At 43.1% G+C, this 19,803-nt stretch overlaps 1 protein-coding gene across 1 annotated transcript in view; it reads left to right on the plus strand.

Moving 5' to 3' along the window:
* ANXA2 (annexin A2) overlaps positions 1 to 19,554 on the plus strand; it is a 44,598-nt gene extending 25,044 nt beyond the window's left edge. The window contains exons 4-13 of the mRNA XM_055537767.1: positions 4,616 to 4,710; positions 8,175 to 8,288; positions 11,378 to 11,468; positions 12,404 to 12,483; positions 13,813 to 13,872; positions 15,546 to 15,639; positions 16,224 to 16,319; positions 16,766 to 16,824; positions 18,062 to 18,184; positions 19,189 to 19,554. Of these exons, the coding sequence (XP_055393742.1) occupies positions 4,616 to 4,710; positions 8,175 to 8,288; positions 11,378 to 11,468; positions 12,404 to 12,483; positions 13,813 to 13,872; positions 15,546 to 15,639; positions 16,224 to 16,319; positions 16,766 to 16,824; positions 18,062 to 18,184; positions 19,189 to 19,248 (872 nt within the window). The 3' untranslated portion in view covers positions 19,249 to 19,554. The remainder of the gene's footprint in view (positions 1 to 4,615; positions 4,711 to 8,174; positions 8,289 to 11,377; positions 11,469 to 12,403; positions 12,484 to 13,812; positions 13,873 to 15,545; positions 15,640 to 16,223; positions 16,320 to 16,765; positions 16,825 to 18,061; positions 18,185 to 19,188) is intronic.
* Positions 19,555 to 19,803: the final 249 nt, after the last annotated feature.

Consider the following 19,803-nt stretch of genomic DNA (forward strand, 5'->3'; position numbering starts at 1 on the left):
CCACAGTTCAAAAGCATCAATTCTTTGGCACTCAGCTTTTTTTATAATCCAACTCTCACATCCATACACGACTACTGGAAAAACCATAGCCTTGACTAGACGGACCTTTGTTGACAAAGTAATGTCTCTGCTTTCTAATATGCTGTCTAGGTTGGTCATAACTTTTCTTCCAAGGAGTAAGTGTCTTTTAATTTCATGGCTGCAGTCACCATCTGCAGTGATTTTGGAGCCCAAAGAATTAAAGTCTGTCACTGTTTGCACTATTTCCCCATCTATTTGCTATGAAGTGATGGTTGAGTGTTAAGCCAAATTTTTCACGCTCCTCCTTCACTTTCATCAAAAGGCTCTTTAGTTCTTCACTTTCTGTCATAAGGGTGGTGTCATCTGCATATCTGAGGTTACTGATATGCAAAAACAACACCCAGTTGTGGGTGTGACTGGTAATAGAAGCAAGGTCCAATGCTGTAAAGAGCAATATTGCATAGGAACCTGGAATGTTAGGTCCATAATTCAAGGCAAATTGGAAGTGGTCAAACAGGAGATGGCAAGAGTGAACATCAACATTTTAGGAATCAGCGAACCAAAATAGACTGGAATGGGCAAATTTAATTCAGATGACCATTATATCTACTACTGTGGGCAAGAATCCCTTAGAAAAAATGGAGTAGCCCTCATAGTCAATAAAAGAATCCAAAATGCAGTACTTGGATACAATCTCAAAAGTGACAATGATCTCTGTTCGTCTCCAAAGCCAACCATTCAATATCATGGTAATCCAAGTCTATGCCCCAACCACTAATGCCGAAGAAGCTGAAATTGAACAAGACCTTCTAGAACTAATACCCCCAAAAGATGTCTTTTTCATTATAGGGGACTGGAATGCAAAAGTAGGAAGTCAAGAAACATCTGGAGTAACAGGCAAGTTTGGCCTTAGAGTACAGAATGAAGCAGGGCAAAGACTAATAAGAGTTTTGCCAAGAGAACACTCTGGTCATAACAAACACCCTCTTCCAACAACACAAAAGAAGACTCTGCTCATGGACATCACCAGATGGTCAACACTGAAGTTAGATTGATTATATTCTTTGCAGCCAAAGATGGAGAAGCTGTATATACAGTCAGCAAAAACAAATCCGAGAGCTGACTGTGGCTCAGATCATGAACTTCTTATTGTCAAATTCAGACTTAAATTGAAGAAAGTAGAGGAAACAACTAGACCATTCAGATATGATCTAAATCAAATCCCTTATGATTATACAGTAGAAGTGAGAAATAGATTTAAGGGACTAGATTTGAAAGACAAAGTGCCTGATGAACTATGGATGGAGGTTCGTGGCATTGTACAGGAGACAGGGATTGAGACCATCACCAAGAAAAAGAAATGCAAAAAAGCAAAACGGCCGTCTGAGGAAGCCTTGCAAATAGCTGTGAAAAGAAGAGAAGTGAAAAGCAAAGGAGAAAAGGAAAGGTATACCCATTTGAATGCAGAGTTCCAAACAACAGCAAGGAGAGATAAGAAAGCCTTCCTCATTGATCAATGCAAAGAAATAAAGGAAAACAATAGAATGGGAAAGATTAGAGATCTCGTCAAGAAAATAAGAGATCCCAAGGGAATATCTCATGCAAAGATGGGCTCAATAAAGGACAGAAATGGTATGAAGCAGGTGGTAGAAGCAATTTAATATACACAAGACAGATTGCCAGCAGCCTTTCCAATCCCTACCCATGCTTTTCCACCTCTAGTGGTGATTCTAAAAGAATACCAGGGAGCTGGTTGAAATGGTGCTTCCCAGGTCCCATGTCCCCAAGTGTCTTTAATCAGATCTCAGGATGGGGCCCAGGGTGTTGTGTTTTTAATAAAAGCTTCACGTGACTGTCATTCAGGTGGGCTCAGGACCTATTCTGACACAAACACAACCTTGTATTTGTTTCCAGGGAAGAATAATTTTTTATGGGTCAATTTTCTTGGCCTGAATTCAGGTCAGCAACCCCAATTGGTTTCAGAAATATTAGAGGTTAGAGGATATAATTGTATTTTGTTATTTCCCAGCATTTTCAGATTTGGGTAAGAAAGTTAAGTGTCAAATAAAAAGACATTTATAAACAAGCATTTTTTCTAATATAAAGTTAGAGGTATAGACTATTGAGAGAGAGAGCACCTGTGAACACACTTGTGTGGGTAGCCATGCATACCCATGTGCCCAGACATACCCTAAAGTAGTCCCAAAAGCCTTGATGAGTCTGTGAAGAAATCTATCAGGCTTGGACCTAATTGAGACTAAATATAAGTTCAAGTTCAATTTTATGTGTTAGTGTTTTGTGGAAGCAGAACTGGAGGTCATGGTTCAGATCCCTTATCCTGGTGTAGAGACCAGGACCCCAGGAGGGCAGATGTTTCCATGGGTAACAGCAGCTTCAGCTTCAGCTTCCCCACCTATAAACCAGGAAGAGAAATAGCCACCCTGCCACGTTGTTGTCGTGAAGGTTACGTAAGATGTTTGCATTAGGATGTCTTAGAAACCAAAGAGAATGATACAGATACAGTTCCTGACTATCATGCATATCATGTTTTATTCTAACTAAAGTATTTAGAACCACACTAGGAGTCTCATGAGGTGAAATCACTAGTTGACTCTAAATCAGTGGTTATATGCCATTCACAGTGTATATATTTTTTCAAAATACCCTTTTGATGCTCATCATGGTGAATTTGGAAACTCTAGATAATTGAAAGGACAAAAACTTGAAATTATCTATAATCCTACCACTCAGATGATCACTATTAAAATTTTGGTGTAAACTAACAATACCGTAAATCAGCTATACCCTTAATAGAAATTTTAAAAAAGAGGTATAAAGAGGTTTTTGTGTTTTCTTACACATGAGCATTCATTTGACAAAAATCAGGTTAGATTAGGCATACTGGTTTGCAACCCATTTTTTTCCTTAACAGTATATTGTGAACATTTTTTCATGTCAGTTAATACCATCATTTAAAATGTCTATATAGTACCCCATTATATGAACAAAAACATTTATTTAATCAGTTATTAGACATTTCGCTGTTTATTTATTATATGCAGTGCTGAAATAAGCATCTTGGAAATAATTTCATATTCAGCAGTTGGGTGTCAACATTGACACTGGCTGAAGGTATAAATGCAGTTAAGGTAACTGACTAACATTGGTATGTTGTTTAGTTGCTAAGTTGTGTCCCAACTTTTGCCACCCCATGGACTGTAGCTCCCCAGGCTCCTCTGTCCTTGGGATTTCCCAGGCAGGAATACCAGAGAGGGTTGCCATTTCCTTCTCCAGGGCATCTTCCTGACACGGAAATAGGACCCATGTCTCCAGTATTGGCAGGCAGATTCTTTATTGCTGAGCCACCTGGGAAGCCCTAACATCGGTATAAAATCACATAGAAATGAGTATATAAATACAAAAATAAATTTTATTTATTTTTATACCCAGAAATTCTAACTTTCTGCTTTTGATCTTTCTAACACACTTGAGAGCTTAGAGTACCTTCTCTGTCAGTCTGCTCATGACCTCTGCTTCAGAGCACGAGAGTTCTGACTTTGGCAACTCCTGATTTCCTTTAGGCCAGGCTGTTTGCAATTCATGTATGACCCTGTAGGCTTCACCACTGTGCTCTCTCTCACTCAGAAATTACCTATCCTGTTATGGCAAAGGCTCTTCCTTTTATTAAACAAAGTTCATCATCAGTCAGGAGAGACCTTTCACTTTCTGAATTTTAAAAATTGTGCTTTCTTCAGTTAAATGGCATGTTAGGAATATTTCTGATGTAAAATTGCAAAGTTTCAGATACCAGAAGGCATTGCTTATCTTTGTAAATACACATGTTCCAATTAAAATAGGTACTAAAATATTTTGGTGGCACTTCAAAGCTCCCAATTTAGATTTAATTTAGATTAAAACACTTACTCTTTTTAATAAAGTTATAAAATTGATTATTAAAATTGCCTATTGAAGATTAAAAGCAGTGGAACGTTTATTTTCCTTACAAAACAATTTAGTCTTCGGTAAGTAGAATTGTATTAATCAATTACGCTATTAAAATACAACTGCCATATTAAATCTGACTCATTTGTCATGACAGTTTCTATAATTATAGAAATTATACCTAGCTGCTTATATAGCTATAATCCTGCAATAAATATAAATAATTGTCTCTATTAATTCAGGTTGCAGTTACTGTCTGTTAAATCCCCAGTTAAATGGCAATTCCGGACCTTCATTTAAAATCCCTCTAAATCTTTGTTGTTCATTTGACTGCTGAAGCCCACAAATGCACCTCCTATTGTTGATTCCAGAAAGCAATTTATGAATAAAGTAGTTTTTTTTTTTGTTTTTTTTTTAATACGGATATTTTAGAGGTCCAGTTGGGCTTGAGGTTTGAGGTTGTCAGGAAAAATAAAGAGGATGTACATGTTGAGTTGAGGGTGCTGACAAAAAGAAAGAGAACAAACCTTAATGTCTTGGTATTTCAGTTTAGAGAACAATCAGGTTGAAAAAAAAATGCTTAAACCCTTCTTTGTAAACCCAAAGGACTAGAGTATATGGTTGAGTAACTTCACAACTTGTATCTTCGTAGGTGTGGATGAGGTCACCATCGTCAACATCCTGACCAACCGCAGCAATGAACAGAGACAGGATATTGCCTTCGCCTACCAGAGAAGGACCAAGAAGGTACAGCAGGCGCAGGACTGTAGGGCACTGCTTGTTGAATTTCAGGTCCTCAGCCATTAGATTTTCGTTTCATGAATTCTCTTACCAGCAAGCGCCTTCTGGAACCCTAGGGGATCCAAGGTTTCCCCCTTCCATCCTTGTAAGAGTCACAGCTCACACATGTGTGGCCCCTGGGGTGCTTGGAGGTCATTCATAAAGACCACAACCTCTTCCAAGCCAGAGCATGTAGAGGCAGCAGTTCTGGAAATAGAAATAGAAAGGCTGGGGAACAACAGCAGCAGGTATCGTTTACTGAATGCTTACTTTGTGGTGGGCATGCGCTTCTCTACATGTAGCCACTCATTTCACCTTCATGAGTTCTGCTGGTTCTTGATAAAATGTTTTTAATTTAATCTTAGGACACTAACCTCTATTGAGTATTGATCCTGACATGCACCTCTCATTAAAGTAAAAAAAAAAAAAAATTCACTTGAGTTCTTAAGACCTCTGGAACCACCAGGGTTTAGTTAGTGTAGTTTATTTGGTCTCCAGGCCATCTTCAATATGCCATGCTGCCATTGCTGAAAGGGTCTTCTCTGGTTTTTTTCACTTACTTGTCTGCTAGCGGTTAAGGATCAGCCTAGCACTTGTTCACTTGTTGCGGTGTTAGGAAATTTTATTTTTAAGGACAAGCTGCTTTATTTTTAACTTCTTGCTATTAAAAGCATTTGATTTATTCTTGGACAGTGCTGTAAGCATGGCTTCCTGCAGCTTCTGTTTTAGTTTTCACTCATAGTCACAGTGGAGGTGAGCTGAAAGGATTCTAGAAAAGATGGTAGTCACAGTGGAGGTAAGCTGGAAGGATTCTAGAAAAGATGTTTCTACACTTGGGGTGGCATGACCCCCAGGGTCCAGGGAGTTGCAGGTCAAGCCCAAGCCCAACCTCTCAAACAGTTGGAAAGGACATAAATAGGAAAGCATGTGGTTTCTTTCCTCTCATATGCAATAAAGCTCTTCTTCCAGCTGCTGCTGCTGCTAAGTCGAGTCAGTTGTGTCCGACTCTGTGCGACCCCATAGACGGCAGCCCACCAGGCTCCCCCGTCCCTGGGATTCTCCAGGCAAGAACACTAGAGTGGGTTGCCATTTCCTTCTCCATTGCGTGAAAGTGAAAAGTGAAAGTGAAGTCTCTCAGTCGCGTCGGACTCATAGCGACTCCATGGAGTGCAGCCTACCAGGCTCCTCTGTCCATGGGATTTTTCCAGGCAAGAGTACTGGAGGGGCTTGCCATTGCCTTCTCCATTCTTCCAGCTAGACTTTTACTAACCTACTGTAGTGAGGCATGGAAGGGAGTGTTTATTTCTCTCCTTTCCCAAAAGGATCTGTGAGCTGGTAGAGCTGAGTTCAGTTGGAGCAGAAGGCCCACCTCCTTGGACAAAATGCCTGTACTTGCCCCTTCAGCTTACAGGGCATGGTCTTCGAACACAGTTGGGTGTGGACACACAAGTGTACATTGAATCATAGAAGCCTGGATCTCAATTTCAGATGAGACAGATGGAGAACCAAGCTCTTGCATACCCCGCTAGAGGGAAGATACTGCAGAATCATGCTGGATTTGGTGACTTCACAGGCTTTGTTCTGGGCTGGGGTCAGCTCACTGTCCTACTGATTCTTGATGTCTGTCAGCCTTGGACTAAGGAGAGTTGTTATATTTTAAAGTGAGATACATAAAATACTTAGGATAACTTTTTGCACAGTTGTTTTTGTTTTATTTTGCCCGCACTGTGTGGCATGTGGAAACTTAGTTCCCCGAAGCTGTGCCCCCTGCATTGGGAGCGTGGAGTCTTAACCACTGGACCATTAGGGAAGTCCCTTGAGATACTTTCTGAAGGAAATCCTCAAAGCAAAACCTTATTGTTTGCATAATAATGGGAAAAGCCCTGTATTGTAGAGTCTAACAATAGGGGCCAAGACTGCTTGGGTAAGAGGCAAGCATGGGCACAGCTAGTAGAAGTGGACAGGCGCTGGGACAGAGGATTGATTTTAATGTTTCTTTCATGTTCGAGCAGATGCCAGGTTTCTCTATATAAGGAATGGTCGTATTTTAATTGTCAAACATATCTGGAGTTTCTGCAGAGTACAAAGCCCTGTGCTTGACAGTGTGAGAAGCAGGAAGTTGACCGCCCATGAGAAGTTTATTATAGAAGTGGAAGAAGTCAGTAGGTGCCCAGATGCTATTTGAGATCTGAACAGAGAATGGATGGAGGGAAGTGTCAAGGGTAGACTAAATTTGGAATTACCTAACCTCAAAGTTTCAAGTTGGAAAATTGGTGCTATAATTGGAAGGAGTAGCTTTGAAAGTCCCCTCCTAAGTGCTAGGTGTTACTAGGACTTGGGGAAGCCGGAGAAAGTAGGTGATGAAAGGGTTGGTCCAGACTATCTCTAAGACCCATCTCAGTTCTCGACATTTGTGAATGATTTGAGAAGATTCTCTGAAGCAGGCTGCACATCACCTCTTAAAGCCTGCACACACCTCTAGAGGCTAAACATCATAGATGCCATGGGTGCTGCTGGAGAGCAGGGAAGGAAGAAAGAAGGGACAGAAGAAGAGGGAAAAAGTGAAAAGAAAGAAGAAAAATTATTGTAACAAGAGAGTTCAGCCATCACTCAGTGCTCATGGTTTGTAGGAGGTTTAATCCCTGAGGAAGCATCTGTAAAAGCCACATTGAATTGGGATATCTGTCTGCATATATGTTTCTGACTCAGGCCTCTGACTTGAAATCAGTCAGTGGATTTTTTACGGTGACAGTGGAACCTTTAAGAAACAGTACACAATGGGGAAGTTAAGGAGTGAATGGGGGGACTTTATCCTCACTACCTCTGTCAGCACCATTCCAACTTGGCATGGAAAACAGAGGTTCTCTCAATAGGTGAAATGTTTTGCATAGGAAAACTTCATGAGCCTACTTTCAGCCACGTGGTGGCCTCTGGTTTCAACTGGAGGCTTTCTGGAACCACTTCTGGCACAGTTGCACAAAGTCTTTTACAGGAAGTTATCAGCAGGCCTTGAGGGCTCTGCTTCCCTGGCAGCTCTCCACTCTGACCACCTCCTTCTTAGCAAGACCCTTGACCCTGGAAAGGGCCCTGCCCTCTGGAGGCTGAATCACGGGGAAGTGTAAGCAAGTTGTGAAAGGCATTCACTCATAGCTTTTTGAGGCTTTGTGTGCCGCTCTGGTTTCATTTTATTTATGAGGGAGAAGGCAGAATCAGCTTGGATTTTATCAGAGCAAGGTCTGATCTTCCGGTTTCTGACCTTTGGGTCTGGCCAAAGGGAATGCAGTTGAAGAATACTTTGACCCAACACCCCAGAGTTGTCAAAGAATCACAACCTGCTTTACAAACAGAGGCCTCTATTTTTGTCTTATTAGTTTTAAAGGGACTATCAGTTACTAACCAGCTTTTCCATGTTCTCGCCCGTTTTTCTGAAGGAACTTGCATCAGCACTGAAGTCAGCCTTGTCCGGCCACCTGGAGACAGTGATTTTGGGCCTATTGAAAACACCTGCTCAGTATGACGCTTCCGAGCTGAAAGCGTCCATGAAGGTAAACATGTGTAAAATGCAATCTCTGTCAAATCTGCCATTAATATTTGTGAATTACAGCTTTCTGAGTATAATTAGGTGATTTTCAGTTTTGTTGAATTCTCATTTGGAGTCATTTTGGGGGAATGAACTGAAGCTTTAAGTCTCAGGATTTGTACCAAAAATATTTCAATTACTTTTTTTAAGACTGTAAAGAAATTTCATGATGCAGAGAAGTCAGTTACCAGCTGCTACTGCTTGGCACCTGGGCAATTGGAATACCATTTGGAAAAACTACTTCCTTGATTACACTTCCTCCTTAAAAAAGATTTGTTATGACATTAAGGCAAAAGTAAAACTCATAGCTTTTGTTAAGTGAAGCTTAACAGAAATCTGCTGATGCTCTTTTGGTTGTTTCTTCTTCTGACCTTCTCCTTGCTGGTCCCATTGTTTGATTCAAATTTCGGTCAAAATCAGAATATCACTGTGGATATTAAGGGAGATTTCAGATCATGAATGATTCCTGTGTTTTCAAAGCACATACTGCTGAGTGTTGTTTGTATTTTTGCAGTTATTTTGAACATGGATTTTAAGGTTAAAGTAGATAGTAAAAATTCCAGGTTGCAAGTGCCCCTGTATTTTGTGTGTACCTAAAACATCAAGTGTTACATAAATGCAATAGATACAGAAACATAAACACATGTTACAGCAAAGCATAGAATCCTTTTCATAAGGTGCCTGTGACATTTTGAATAATGTGTCACTGCCCTCTGCTGGTAAAGCTGGGTAAAGCCTCAGTATAGAGGGAAAAGCTGCAGTTCTAAGTCCGAGTGTGTTTTCTGTGATGCCACCATTTCTGAATTAATGGAGAGACAGACCTGTAAGCCTGTCACTAGCTAATGTTACAGTTCAGTTGTCATCACTTCTCCCACAGAACACTTCGAAAGGGAGGCAGCTTCCCAGCCAGGCATTTCCAGGGCCCAGAACTTGATAGCTCAGGGCTGCTATTTGCTCTGAAATCAGTTTTCCGGCTTAAGCCTAAGCTGTGCTCAGTTTATTTGAGCAGACTTGCTCTGAGTTATCTAAGTAGACTATGTTGGAGGGAAGGTATAATTAAGGATGATAAGATGTCAACAACACTTAAAGATTCTGCTTGATAAAAAGAACACTGAAAACACTCAGTCTTGGGACCTTTGGAGCCGTGGATGAACCAACCTCTCCTGGGTTTCTTCTGACCATCATCACTTCCAATCAGTCTATCTTATTTTCTCCAAGAATTCATTTAGTTGTGATTTGTGCAATTTTACTTGTATCTGTTATTAGGTATAAGTGACCTGAAACAGACCTGTAAGAGCTGTCCATCGCCATTGTAATCTCTGTAACTGGGTCCAATGAAACGTGCTTTGCCTGCTGGATCTTTGACCTTGGGCCAGCTCGTCCATTAGCTATCACAGCTGAGTACCCTTCTGAAATCCATAAAGCTCCGAGTGACATTAACTGAACAATGCTTAAAAAAATATCTGTTTTGACTTCTGGCAATACCACTGGCAGTATCTGCCATATGTTACAGTAGACATTGCCCTTGTGATGGGAACTGTGGACAGTCTGTGGAGAGCTTGGGCCAAGTTTGAAATTGCCAAGGTCACTTTTAAATATAGAGAAAAAACACTGTCAGAATTTTCCTATATTAAAATGGGCATATCAGTGATGCAAGAAAACAAATCTATGTTGCTATACCTATTTTATATTTCAACAATGTTAAGAAATAACATTTCTTCCAATGCATGAGTTATTTTTTAGACTATTTTTACATCCTCGAGATTGACAAACTGCCCCTTAAAATATCTGAAGATGCTTCGTAGTCTCTGTGTAATATTTATATAGAATGTTGTGTAGACCTTTTGCTAAGGGAAGAAACTTTGGTTTTGCAAGCACCTCTACAAATCATGATTAAAAACTTTGGGAGAAGAGGCCTTGGCTCATAGATTAGATTGAGGAATAAAATTCAGAATTAACTATTAACCTGAGGCTTAGCTCATATTATACAAACTACTTTTTTAGGGGCATATAAACTCTAATAAGTTTAATTAATAGCTGACACACTTCTCATGTGGATAAGTAAGTTTCTTATTGTATTAACACCTTATAATTGATTTACATTTTAAACAGTTGTAATTCTGCTTAGTTCAAAGTGATATTTCCATATTCGGAAAGATGAGTATTAGAGAATCCTGATTATTAAATCTTGACTTTGATCATGAAGCCAGCTTTGAAATACATGTTTCATTGAGTCCTTTCAAGCTATCTGGCACGCCAGCTCAAAAGTGTATATATTAAATTTGAATACATCACCCATCAAATTCTCATTCCTTAATAAAGTGTTGGTGTCTAGGTTTATTTGGCACTTCATTATTTCCTTTTGCTTCTCTAAAATGCCTGAAGAGTGCATAGTAATCAAGCAAAAATGGAAGTACAAGAATGAAATTTTTAACATTAACCCAGTTTTACATTTCAAAGAGGTAAAGCTAAAAATTTTATCTTATCTATACCTTTCCCTCGTCAAAGACTTATTTCAATCTAACAATGCTGGCCTCCAATGACAGCTCAAAATCTCTATATTCCTTTATTTTAAATTAATGAGCAGAATTGTGTAATAAAGAAAATGGTTTCTTATCTATGAAAATAATGGCTGATTATTAGAGGAGTTGAAAAATAAAGAAACATAAGGAGAAGATGAAGTTATTCATTTTATAAACCCATCGCCAAAAAGGGCTATATTTTAACATTTTAGTGTATTCCATTACTGTCTCTTCCCATTTCACTATATGTGTATATATAGTAAGGAAATTTATATATATATATATATAGTTGAGCTAAAAAAACATGCCAGTTAAACCATCCTTTATTCTGGTGAAGCTTTTTTTTTTTTAAAGGAATAGAATATAACATTACCTTGTGTCAAGGAATCAGTACAGATCCCTCCGGAGGAATGCAGAAAGGGGCGCACTGTAGACCGAACCCGTGTGTGCAGTTTACCTGATTGAGTTCAGAGAAGTGGGCTAGTGGCCGGGAGGGGTTTCCCTGCTAATGTCTGTGTTGCCTGGTTCCCAGGGGCTGGGGACTGATGAGGACTCTCTCATTGAGATCATCTGCTCAAGGACCAACCAGGAGCTGCAGGAAATCAACAGAGTCTACAAGGAAAGTGAGTAGCCCCAGTTCCATGGTGCACCCACTCCACCTTGTTTCCGGGACCACTGTCCTGGCCCCTGGTCTGGTGTTCAGGATAGGATGGATCCCTGGATTCCGTGTGTAGAAACACCTGCCATCTGGACTGTCCGGGGGTTTGCTGTGACCAGGTCACTCTCCTCCATCTCCTGATGGCCTGGGCTTTGTGACTACATCCCCCTAGAACTAGTTCAGAAGGATATACGGGAGGGAAAGCAGAGACTATGAAACAAAAGAGATCTGATGGGGAGAAGTAGAAAGTATCCCCCGTGGATTTCATGTACTGAGTGCTGTCCAGTGTCTGCTGAGGAGATTCCCAGACTTGACTGTGGATCATTGTTTCAAGAGACAGCAGAACCCATGTGCACCAAGCAGTATAGGAGGCCAGAGGTGGAGTAAATGATGCAGTGTACCTGATATGTGGTACTTCATTTCAACATAGGTGTTATTTTGAGTAATAAAATACAAATTCATTCAAAAGTACCCTTTAATTCTTACTAGTTTTTTGCCATTGTGCATTTTCTCAATCAGTAGATATAAAGCACAGTTTTGTGTGTGTGTGTGTGTGTGTGTGTGTGTATAGTCCTCCAATTTGTTTGATGTTCTAAATAAGTGTATCAAGAAGTTTGGGAAATAGTATTTTAGCTAGACAGGAGGTCCCTGATCAAAGCTGAGCTTGAGGATCCCCTGTCTGATCCTGCTCTGTGTATCCCTTATCACTGATAATAATATAATAATACTAGTTCTGATTTTTTGAGGGTAAAATTCCTTCTTGAGAATCCACCCTCATTTTTAGGGGTACATCCACGCTGCCACAGATTTCTGCTTTTCAGAGGCTTAGTGGGCAGGGGATGGGTGGGGTGGCTGGCTGCCTAGGCAGGAAGTGTTAAACCAGATGTGTTGTTTTCCAAGTGTACAAGACCGATCTGGAGAAGGACATCGTTTCCGACACATCTGGCGACTTCCGCAAGCTGATGGTCGCCCTTGCAAAGGTTAGTTTCCGGTTCATTGCTTTGTCCTTGCTTCCTCCCAATGCAAGTTGCATACCTCCTTTTATACTCAGGAGCGAATTAACTCAGTCCTCTGGGCCTGCCTCAGAAATTCCAGCTGTATTTTGACAGTGGGTTTGCACTGTCAACTGCAGAGTTGTCGTTTTTGTATAATAGGGTTTCTTATCCTGCAAGACCGTATGGTCAGGTGGACTTTGGGGCCAGAGGAGGAAGAGGCAGCTCTTAGCTCCTGGCCTGGATTTCTGTGCCAGCCTTGTGACTTGGGGAAAGTCATTTTGCCTCTCTCTGTTGTCATATAGGACCCAGTGGGAAGTGACCCTCTTGTTTCTTTCACATGTTATCATTTCTTAAGGGATGGTTTGCCCAGGTAGTGGTTTGCCTGGAGAGAAGGTCTTTGCTTGTTTGCCAAGGTTAACACATTAATGTAGCTGAAAGGCACTTCCCTTCTAAGTCTGAATTCTGACCCACGTGCAGTTTAATGACTGAGCGCTGCAAGGGAAGAGGAATTTCATCCAGGAGCCCTGAAGACAAGTGGGCACGCTCCACCCACACCTCCATTGCTGCCACACCTCCATTCCGCCCTCCCTAGCTCCCTTCTCTACCACCTGCCCTGAGTGTGGCCACCTACCCGTCATTTTGAAATCCACTTGTACCGATTTACTCGTACCCTGATCAAAACTCATTTCTGCTGTATCAAATACAAACTCTCAACTGCCTTCAGGCATCCTCTGTGCCCTGGCCCTCCCTTAGCGTTCCTCCCCAGGCTTTCCCCCTGCTCACCTCACTCCTCTGAGACTTTCCTCTTGCGTGGAAGGGCTTTCTCCCGTTCCCCAGTACCACCCTCATCTGATGCATCCTTTGGCTTTACCTTAGCTGCACCCCGTTGTCCATAGACTTTGCTGATGATACTACTTGACGGATTTCTTCCTTCTTTTTCATTTCACATCGACTTAGAGCCACAGATACTGTGTTGCTTTACCATTTATCCCATCCTTATTTCTCCTTCTGGATTGTGTACTCTCCGAGGGAAGGAATTTAAATATCATTACCTTTTTGGGGGGTGGACAGAGGGTGGATTCTGTAAGGTGCTTAGCCCAGGAATGGGTACCACAGAGGGTACAGCGCCCCACTTCACTGCCTCAATTATTGTAGCAATCCTTGGTCTTGCCTAGACTTTTAAGTGAAGAAAAATTTTCAGAGAGTGTCCATTCAGTAAATAGTGGCTTACATGAGTTGGGGAAAAATCAACATTTTCAGTTTTAAAATGTACAAAGATATAAATTTGATGTTCTTTCTCTTTTTTTCTTTTAGGGTCGGAGAGCAGAGGATGGCTCTGTCATTGATTATGAACTCATTGACCAGGACGCCAGGGTCAGTGCCAAGCTTCTTGGTTTGATGTTTTGTTTCCTAGTCTCTGGATCATCTATGTAGTCATCTGTCCTGTATAACAAATTATGTCGAAACTCAGTGGCTTAGAACCACAAGCATGTATTGCCTCTCAGTGTCTGTGGGTCAGGCACTGGGAAGTGGCTTGGCTGGGTGGTTCTGGCTCAGGGCTTCTCCTGAGGTTGGAGACAAATTGTTGACCAGGGCTGCATCCTCTGAGGGCCTGACTGTGTCAGGAGGCTTCCCGGATGGCCCACCCACGTGACTGTTGACAGGAGGCCTTAGTCCCTTTCCACATGGGCCTCGCTAAGGGGCTGTCTGAGTGTTCCCACAGCGTGACAGCAGGCTCTCCCAGAGAGAGTGATCCAAGAGAGACAGTGTCAGGAGGAAGCCAGGTGCCATTTAGGACGTGATCTCAAGAGCCACATACTGTCACTTCTGTCACACTCTGTTCTTTAGAGGCAAGGCCCTAGGTCTAGCCTCCAGATAGCGGAAGAGAAGGTGGACTCCATGTTTGGGAGGGAGAAATGTCAAAGAACCTGTGGGCTTCATTTTCACTTTCTGGGAGCCATAGTTATACGACCTTATAATGCCGGTGTTAGTTACAGGATCAGCATCTGACTCACGTTTGCTCGTTCAGGCTTTGCTTGTATGGAGGAACCAGTTTCCGCAGGGTGTGCTACAGCTGTGCGCACTGGTGTGCAGTTGCTGCAAATGAACCCTAACACAGTATATACAGCACACCCGCGGAAGGAGGTGGTAGAGGCGTGGCCAGGGACGGGCAAGCTCACCGCCCCGGCTGGTGGGGGAGAAGACGAGGGAGGCAGAGGTCCTTCCTTCCTTTCTGGCCAAATGGAACTCCTGCTGCTTCTCATCCCATAATCACTGAGAACTAGTTGGGAAGCTGATTCAGATCACTGTGAACTGCCTGCCTTTCCCAGAGGGTCGACAGATGTCTCAGTGTATTTCAGAGGAGCTGAAGAACAAGGTTAATTTTAATTCATTTTAGTTTTGAAATTCAGTATATTTCACATAGTACTTTTAGCAGAAGGTAGAAAAAGCGTTTTAATAAAGAAATGGAAGTTAGGCTTTGCAGCGCCCACATAGTGGACGGTCACTCAATGAGTATTGGCTCCTGCATAAGCCTTTCTCCCTCCTTCCTTGACATTCTTAGCATTACTTGTAGCCCCTAAATTTTCTAGAAACTGAGAATGTGGTTGAAGCAGCTTTTTCCCCAGCTACATCATTTTCTCAGTCTCTAAGAAGCCCAGGGTGGGTACCTGACCTGCAGCTGTCTTCAGTAGATGGAAGGGCCACATGGAGGCGAGCTGGAGGCACTAGTGAGCATTGGCTTGTCCTTCTGTAGATGAGCTCTTGGTTCTTCCCTTGGCGTTCAGGGAAGACTGGTTCAGCATCAGCCTCACACACAGCCTAGTCTCATACTGCATGTCTGTGCCTCGGGAAGACTGCTCTTAATCAAGACTTTGACATTGATCAAGAAAAGAGCACATTCTTCCTGTGCCTGCAGTGCCATCCTCCTTTCTCATTTGGCATTTTGAACGCATAGATTTTTTTTTTTTTTTTTTTGCATGATGTGTTTTTAATGACCTTGCTCTCTGGATTGTGGGATTAACTTTCCTGGCTGGTTGTGCTCATAGGATCTCTATGATGCTGGTGTGAAGAGGAAAGGAACTGATGTTCCCAAGTGGATCAGCATCATGACCGAGCGGAGCGTGTGCCACCTCCAGAAAGGTGGGTGCTGCTCTGGGGAGGTCTTCGAGTCCCAGAGCCTGAATGAAGGGCCCTCTCAGTTGGGTCATTGCCAGAAGGTGTCTGTGTTGGGGCTCGGGTCTGCCAGAACAGAGTTCATTCTCCACTCTGCACCCTGTAATCTCACGAACTTTTCCTCATCAAATCCATTCAACCTTCTTTCCCATTTTGGATGCTTTTTTTTTGCCCCTAAATATTTTCCATGTTTGGTGCCTGTTTGGTGGGCTGCCTCTTCTTGTCTAGGTCATTTTATCTTGCCATATTTTTTGAAATAATGGACTTGGCTGGGTGCTATGTACTGTTTCTTGTAGCTTAGATAAAATGGGTTCCACTCTATAGAGATGAAGATGGTCAAAATACATGCCCTGAGCTGTGCCATTCAGGACGGATGCATGGGAGGGCTGTCCCAGGGCAACTGGTGCAGCGTTGGCCCTGGTTCACAAGGCAGCCCCTAACCCCCAGGATGCTGTGATCATCCATGTGTGTGTGACGTGTAGCTCTGTGGGGGACCACTGACAGCTCTCTTAGTGGCTCTGTTACAATAATTGTTTGTTGCTTTTCTTTAGTGTTTGAAAGGTACAAGAGCTACAGCCCTTATGACATGCTGGAGAGCATCAGGAAGGAGGTCAAAGGAGACCTGGAAAATGCCTTTCTGAATCTGGGTAAGCAAGTGCACGCACACACACACACACACACTCACACACACACACACACCCCACCCCCGCCACTGCCCCGTCCCAGTGGAATCAGCTTTCAGTCCACTGTGCTGAAGCAGAGAAGTAACGAATGACCATCCTGATAATTCAAGTGGCTTTGGGAAGTGTGACTTCTTTACGTGTTGTAGGTAGTTTCATAATCTTCACCGTATGAATTTAAGATGTGGGACTGAAGAAGGGCTTATGTTGGTAGAATGGAGAGCTGCCCAGGCAGAATAAGATAACCAGGGAAAGGGCTCTCTCCTTGGGGGCAGCACACATATATGCGTCAGTTTCTGTGGCCCTCAGACTCCCCTGATTTGAAAGCCCTCGGGGCTTTAGAGGATCCCCAGTCTTCCCTGAGCATTTCCCATTATGCAGCCCATTTGCTGACCCTTTTCTTCTCCCCGCAGTCCAGTGCATTCAGAACAAGCCCCTGTATTTTGCTGACAGACTGTATGACTCCATGAAGGTAAGAGCAGCCGGCCGAGAGGTCCATGTTTCCGCACTAGGCTTTTCTTTCTTTGTGCCCCAAACTAAGTCTCCTTAACTAATGGATGGCGGAAGAGACCCCATTGTCTGGGTGGCCACACTGGGCAGCTGTGCTTGCACCCGACAGAGGGAAGCCTGCAATCCAGCGGTTTTCAGTCTCGCTCGGCTTCTCCCAGCTACTTCAGTGCATTTTTATGGACAGGCAGAAAACAAAGTGCCACAGGACGGAAAATGCCAGATGGTGATCATGTTAGATTCCTGCTCAGCTTTCTCAGTGATTCCCCCCTGGTGCCCCAGGGTGAGGATGGGCAAGGAAGAGAGAGGCTACTGAGCAACCACTGTGCAGGAGGCATTGTGCTGCTGACCTCATCGTAAATCATTACTGAAAAACCTACGGGGCTTGTGTGGCCGTCTTTCTAGAGGAGGAGAATGGAGCTTGGAAAGCTTTCAGCTTGCTTGAGGTTGCATAGCCAGACTTGAACTTGAGTCTATGTGAGTCCAAAGCCAGCCCTGCAATTTTCCCTTCAGTGGCCATCTCTTCCCACAGTCCCGTCCCCTTTTCCGCTTGTCACATGTGCCTTGTGCTTCCGAGCCCTTGCCGCCTCTTCCTGGGCCACCCTCTGATCCACACGGCCTCACTTCCCTTTCCCCTTAGGTTCCATGTCACGTTTGACCTGTTCTCTGGTGTAAGCTTCTGGAAGTAAACTCAGTGGTCCTTACTGTTTGTTCCATTCATGATGGCACAGAGCTGTGGTGAACGTGGTTACGTGTGCTCCCTGAGCCCCCAAGAGCCAGGAGCTTTGTGTTACATGGGTGAACTCGCGTGCTTTAACTCTGAGCCTTGTGGTAGTTAGTGCTCAGTTCACGTTTGTTAAATGCATGGTGTGAAGGGGTTTGTGCCCCTGGTGTGTTTGGAATTCCAAGATGCTCATTGTTCTTTAGGGAGCAGTTTCAATGTTATCATTGTAATCTCTTAGGGCAGCATCAAGAACCTGGATCAGTTTGATGTGCAAGAGAACCGACTAGACTTTTTTTTTAATTATTGTCTTTTTATTTTTTATTAAGGATCTTAGTTCCCCAATCAGGGATTGAACCTCTGCCCCCTGAGTTGGGAACTTGGTGTCTTACCCGCTGGATCACCAAGTCCCCGCTAGACTCCTTTTTAATGATTAACATTGTCAGTGAATTGTAACTGGGAGTATGAATTTGATTTTCAGGGCAAGGGTACTCGCGACAAGGTCCTGATTAGAATCATGGTCTCGCGCAGTGAAGTGGACATGTTGAAAATTAGATCTGAATTCAAGAAAAAGTACGGCAAGTCCCTGTACTACTACATTCAGGTAAGGCCCCACCTGGCCATCAGAGGGCTGGGGGTCCCAGGTGGGTGTCTGTCAGAACAATGGCAAAATGGTGGTTTTCTGTTTCCTAACTCCCCAGGGGAGAGATGCTACTCATCAAACATCAGGGTTTATCCTCAAAGTGCTATTACAAGGTGTCCTGGAAAGTTAAAGAATCAGGCAAATATTTTATATTTCCCACACCTATTCTACAGTGATAGTTGGTGTTCATGACAGTGATCCTGTAAGACTTGCTAACATCCTGAAAAGACTTCAGTCAATTCAAACTGCATTTTATTATATTTGCATTTCTTGAAACTCCTCTGTGATAAGCCTGGGCAGCATTTCCTCACTCGGAACCCCTGTTTCTTCCCCTGGCTTAGCCTGTCCCTGTTTGGAGGGATGGAGCAGCCTTTTATAAGCACTGATTGCAGTCACCGTGGTGCCTCCCACTGTGTTCTCTTCAGACGTATGTTGCAAACCCCTTTTTCTGAAAGATCCTGAAAATGTCAAAGGCATGTCAGTGGTCACCGGGGATGAATTCAGAGCTGAGTTCACTACAACTAGATTTCATAGGGCATATGTTTAAAATTCTGGGGCCATTTAGACTCTAAGTAATTATTTCCTTAATCTATCAGCTTATTCCCACGTGACATTACAGGTCCACAAAACAACATAGGGAGACAGGAAGGGGCCTCGTGTGTCTTCTCTGGAAGAAAGGGTGCAGGCCGGGGAGAAAGAGGGTGGTGTCTGCAGGACCTCAGTGCAGGAGGAGCAGACCAGGTTCTGTCCTCTGGTCACTTACCATGTTAATCCCCTGAACCCCCTGTTTTCTACACTTGTGGCAGTAATCCCCCTGGACCACTCTCTGAGGATCCTCTGATGGTGTGGGGGCGTCTGGGCAGGTCCCACAGGGCCTCCATGTGCCGTGGGCCTGCTTCTCTGTTCCTGCAGAATTTGGATCTGTCTCCTGACCTAGAATTTCTTTTTTTCTCGGCCATTTGTAGCAAGACACCAAGGGCGACTACCAGAAAGCGCTGCTGTACCTGTGTGGTGGGGATGACTGAAGCCCTGCGACAGCCCAAGCATCCAGGACGGCTGCTCCATGCTCCAGCTAACAGTTCTCCACAGTCAGCTTGCGGCTAACAGCCCCCTGTGCCCATCCCTGGGAGGATGACATTAGCGCTGCCCACCCCACCCGCTCTTGTGTTAGTTTAGTTTCCTACGCATTACCTGGCTTTCCCGGCTAGTCCTTCTTTATAGCCAAAGAAATGAACATTCCAAGGATTTGGAAGTGAAATCTATGATGTGAAACACTTTGCCTCTTGAGTACTGTGTCATAAACAGATGAATAAAACTGAATTTTTACTGTAGGAACAGGTACTTGTGGACCTTGCTCTCAATTAATTGTTTCAAAATCAAGACAGGCTTCAGGGTTGTCTTGTTCAGCTGGTAAGGCTGTCCCCTCGAGGAAGAAAGCTCTTGAAAGGAGCTGTCCAATATGGTAGCTACTATCCAGATGTGGCTGTTTACATTTACATTTATTTAAATGAAATCATTTAAAATGTTAATTCCTCAGTCATGCTATCGACATTGCAAATAATCAATGTCCATACGTGGTT

The sequence above is a fragment of the Bubalus kerabau genome, chromosome 10 (assembly GCF_029407905.1).
Source record: "Bubalus kerabau isolate K-KA32 ecotype Philippines breed swamp buffalo chromosome 10, PCC_UOA_SB_1v2, whole genome shotgun sequence".
NCBI lineage: Eukaryota > Metazoa > Chordata > Mammalia > Artiodactyla > Bovidae > Bubalus > Bubalus kerabau.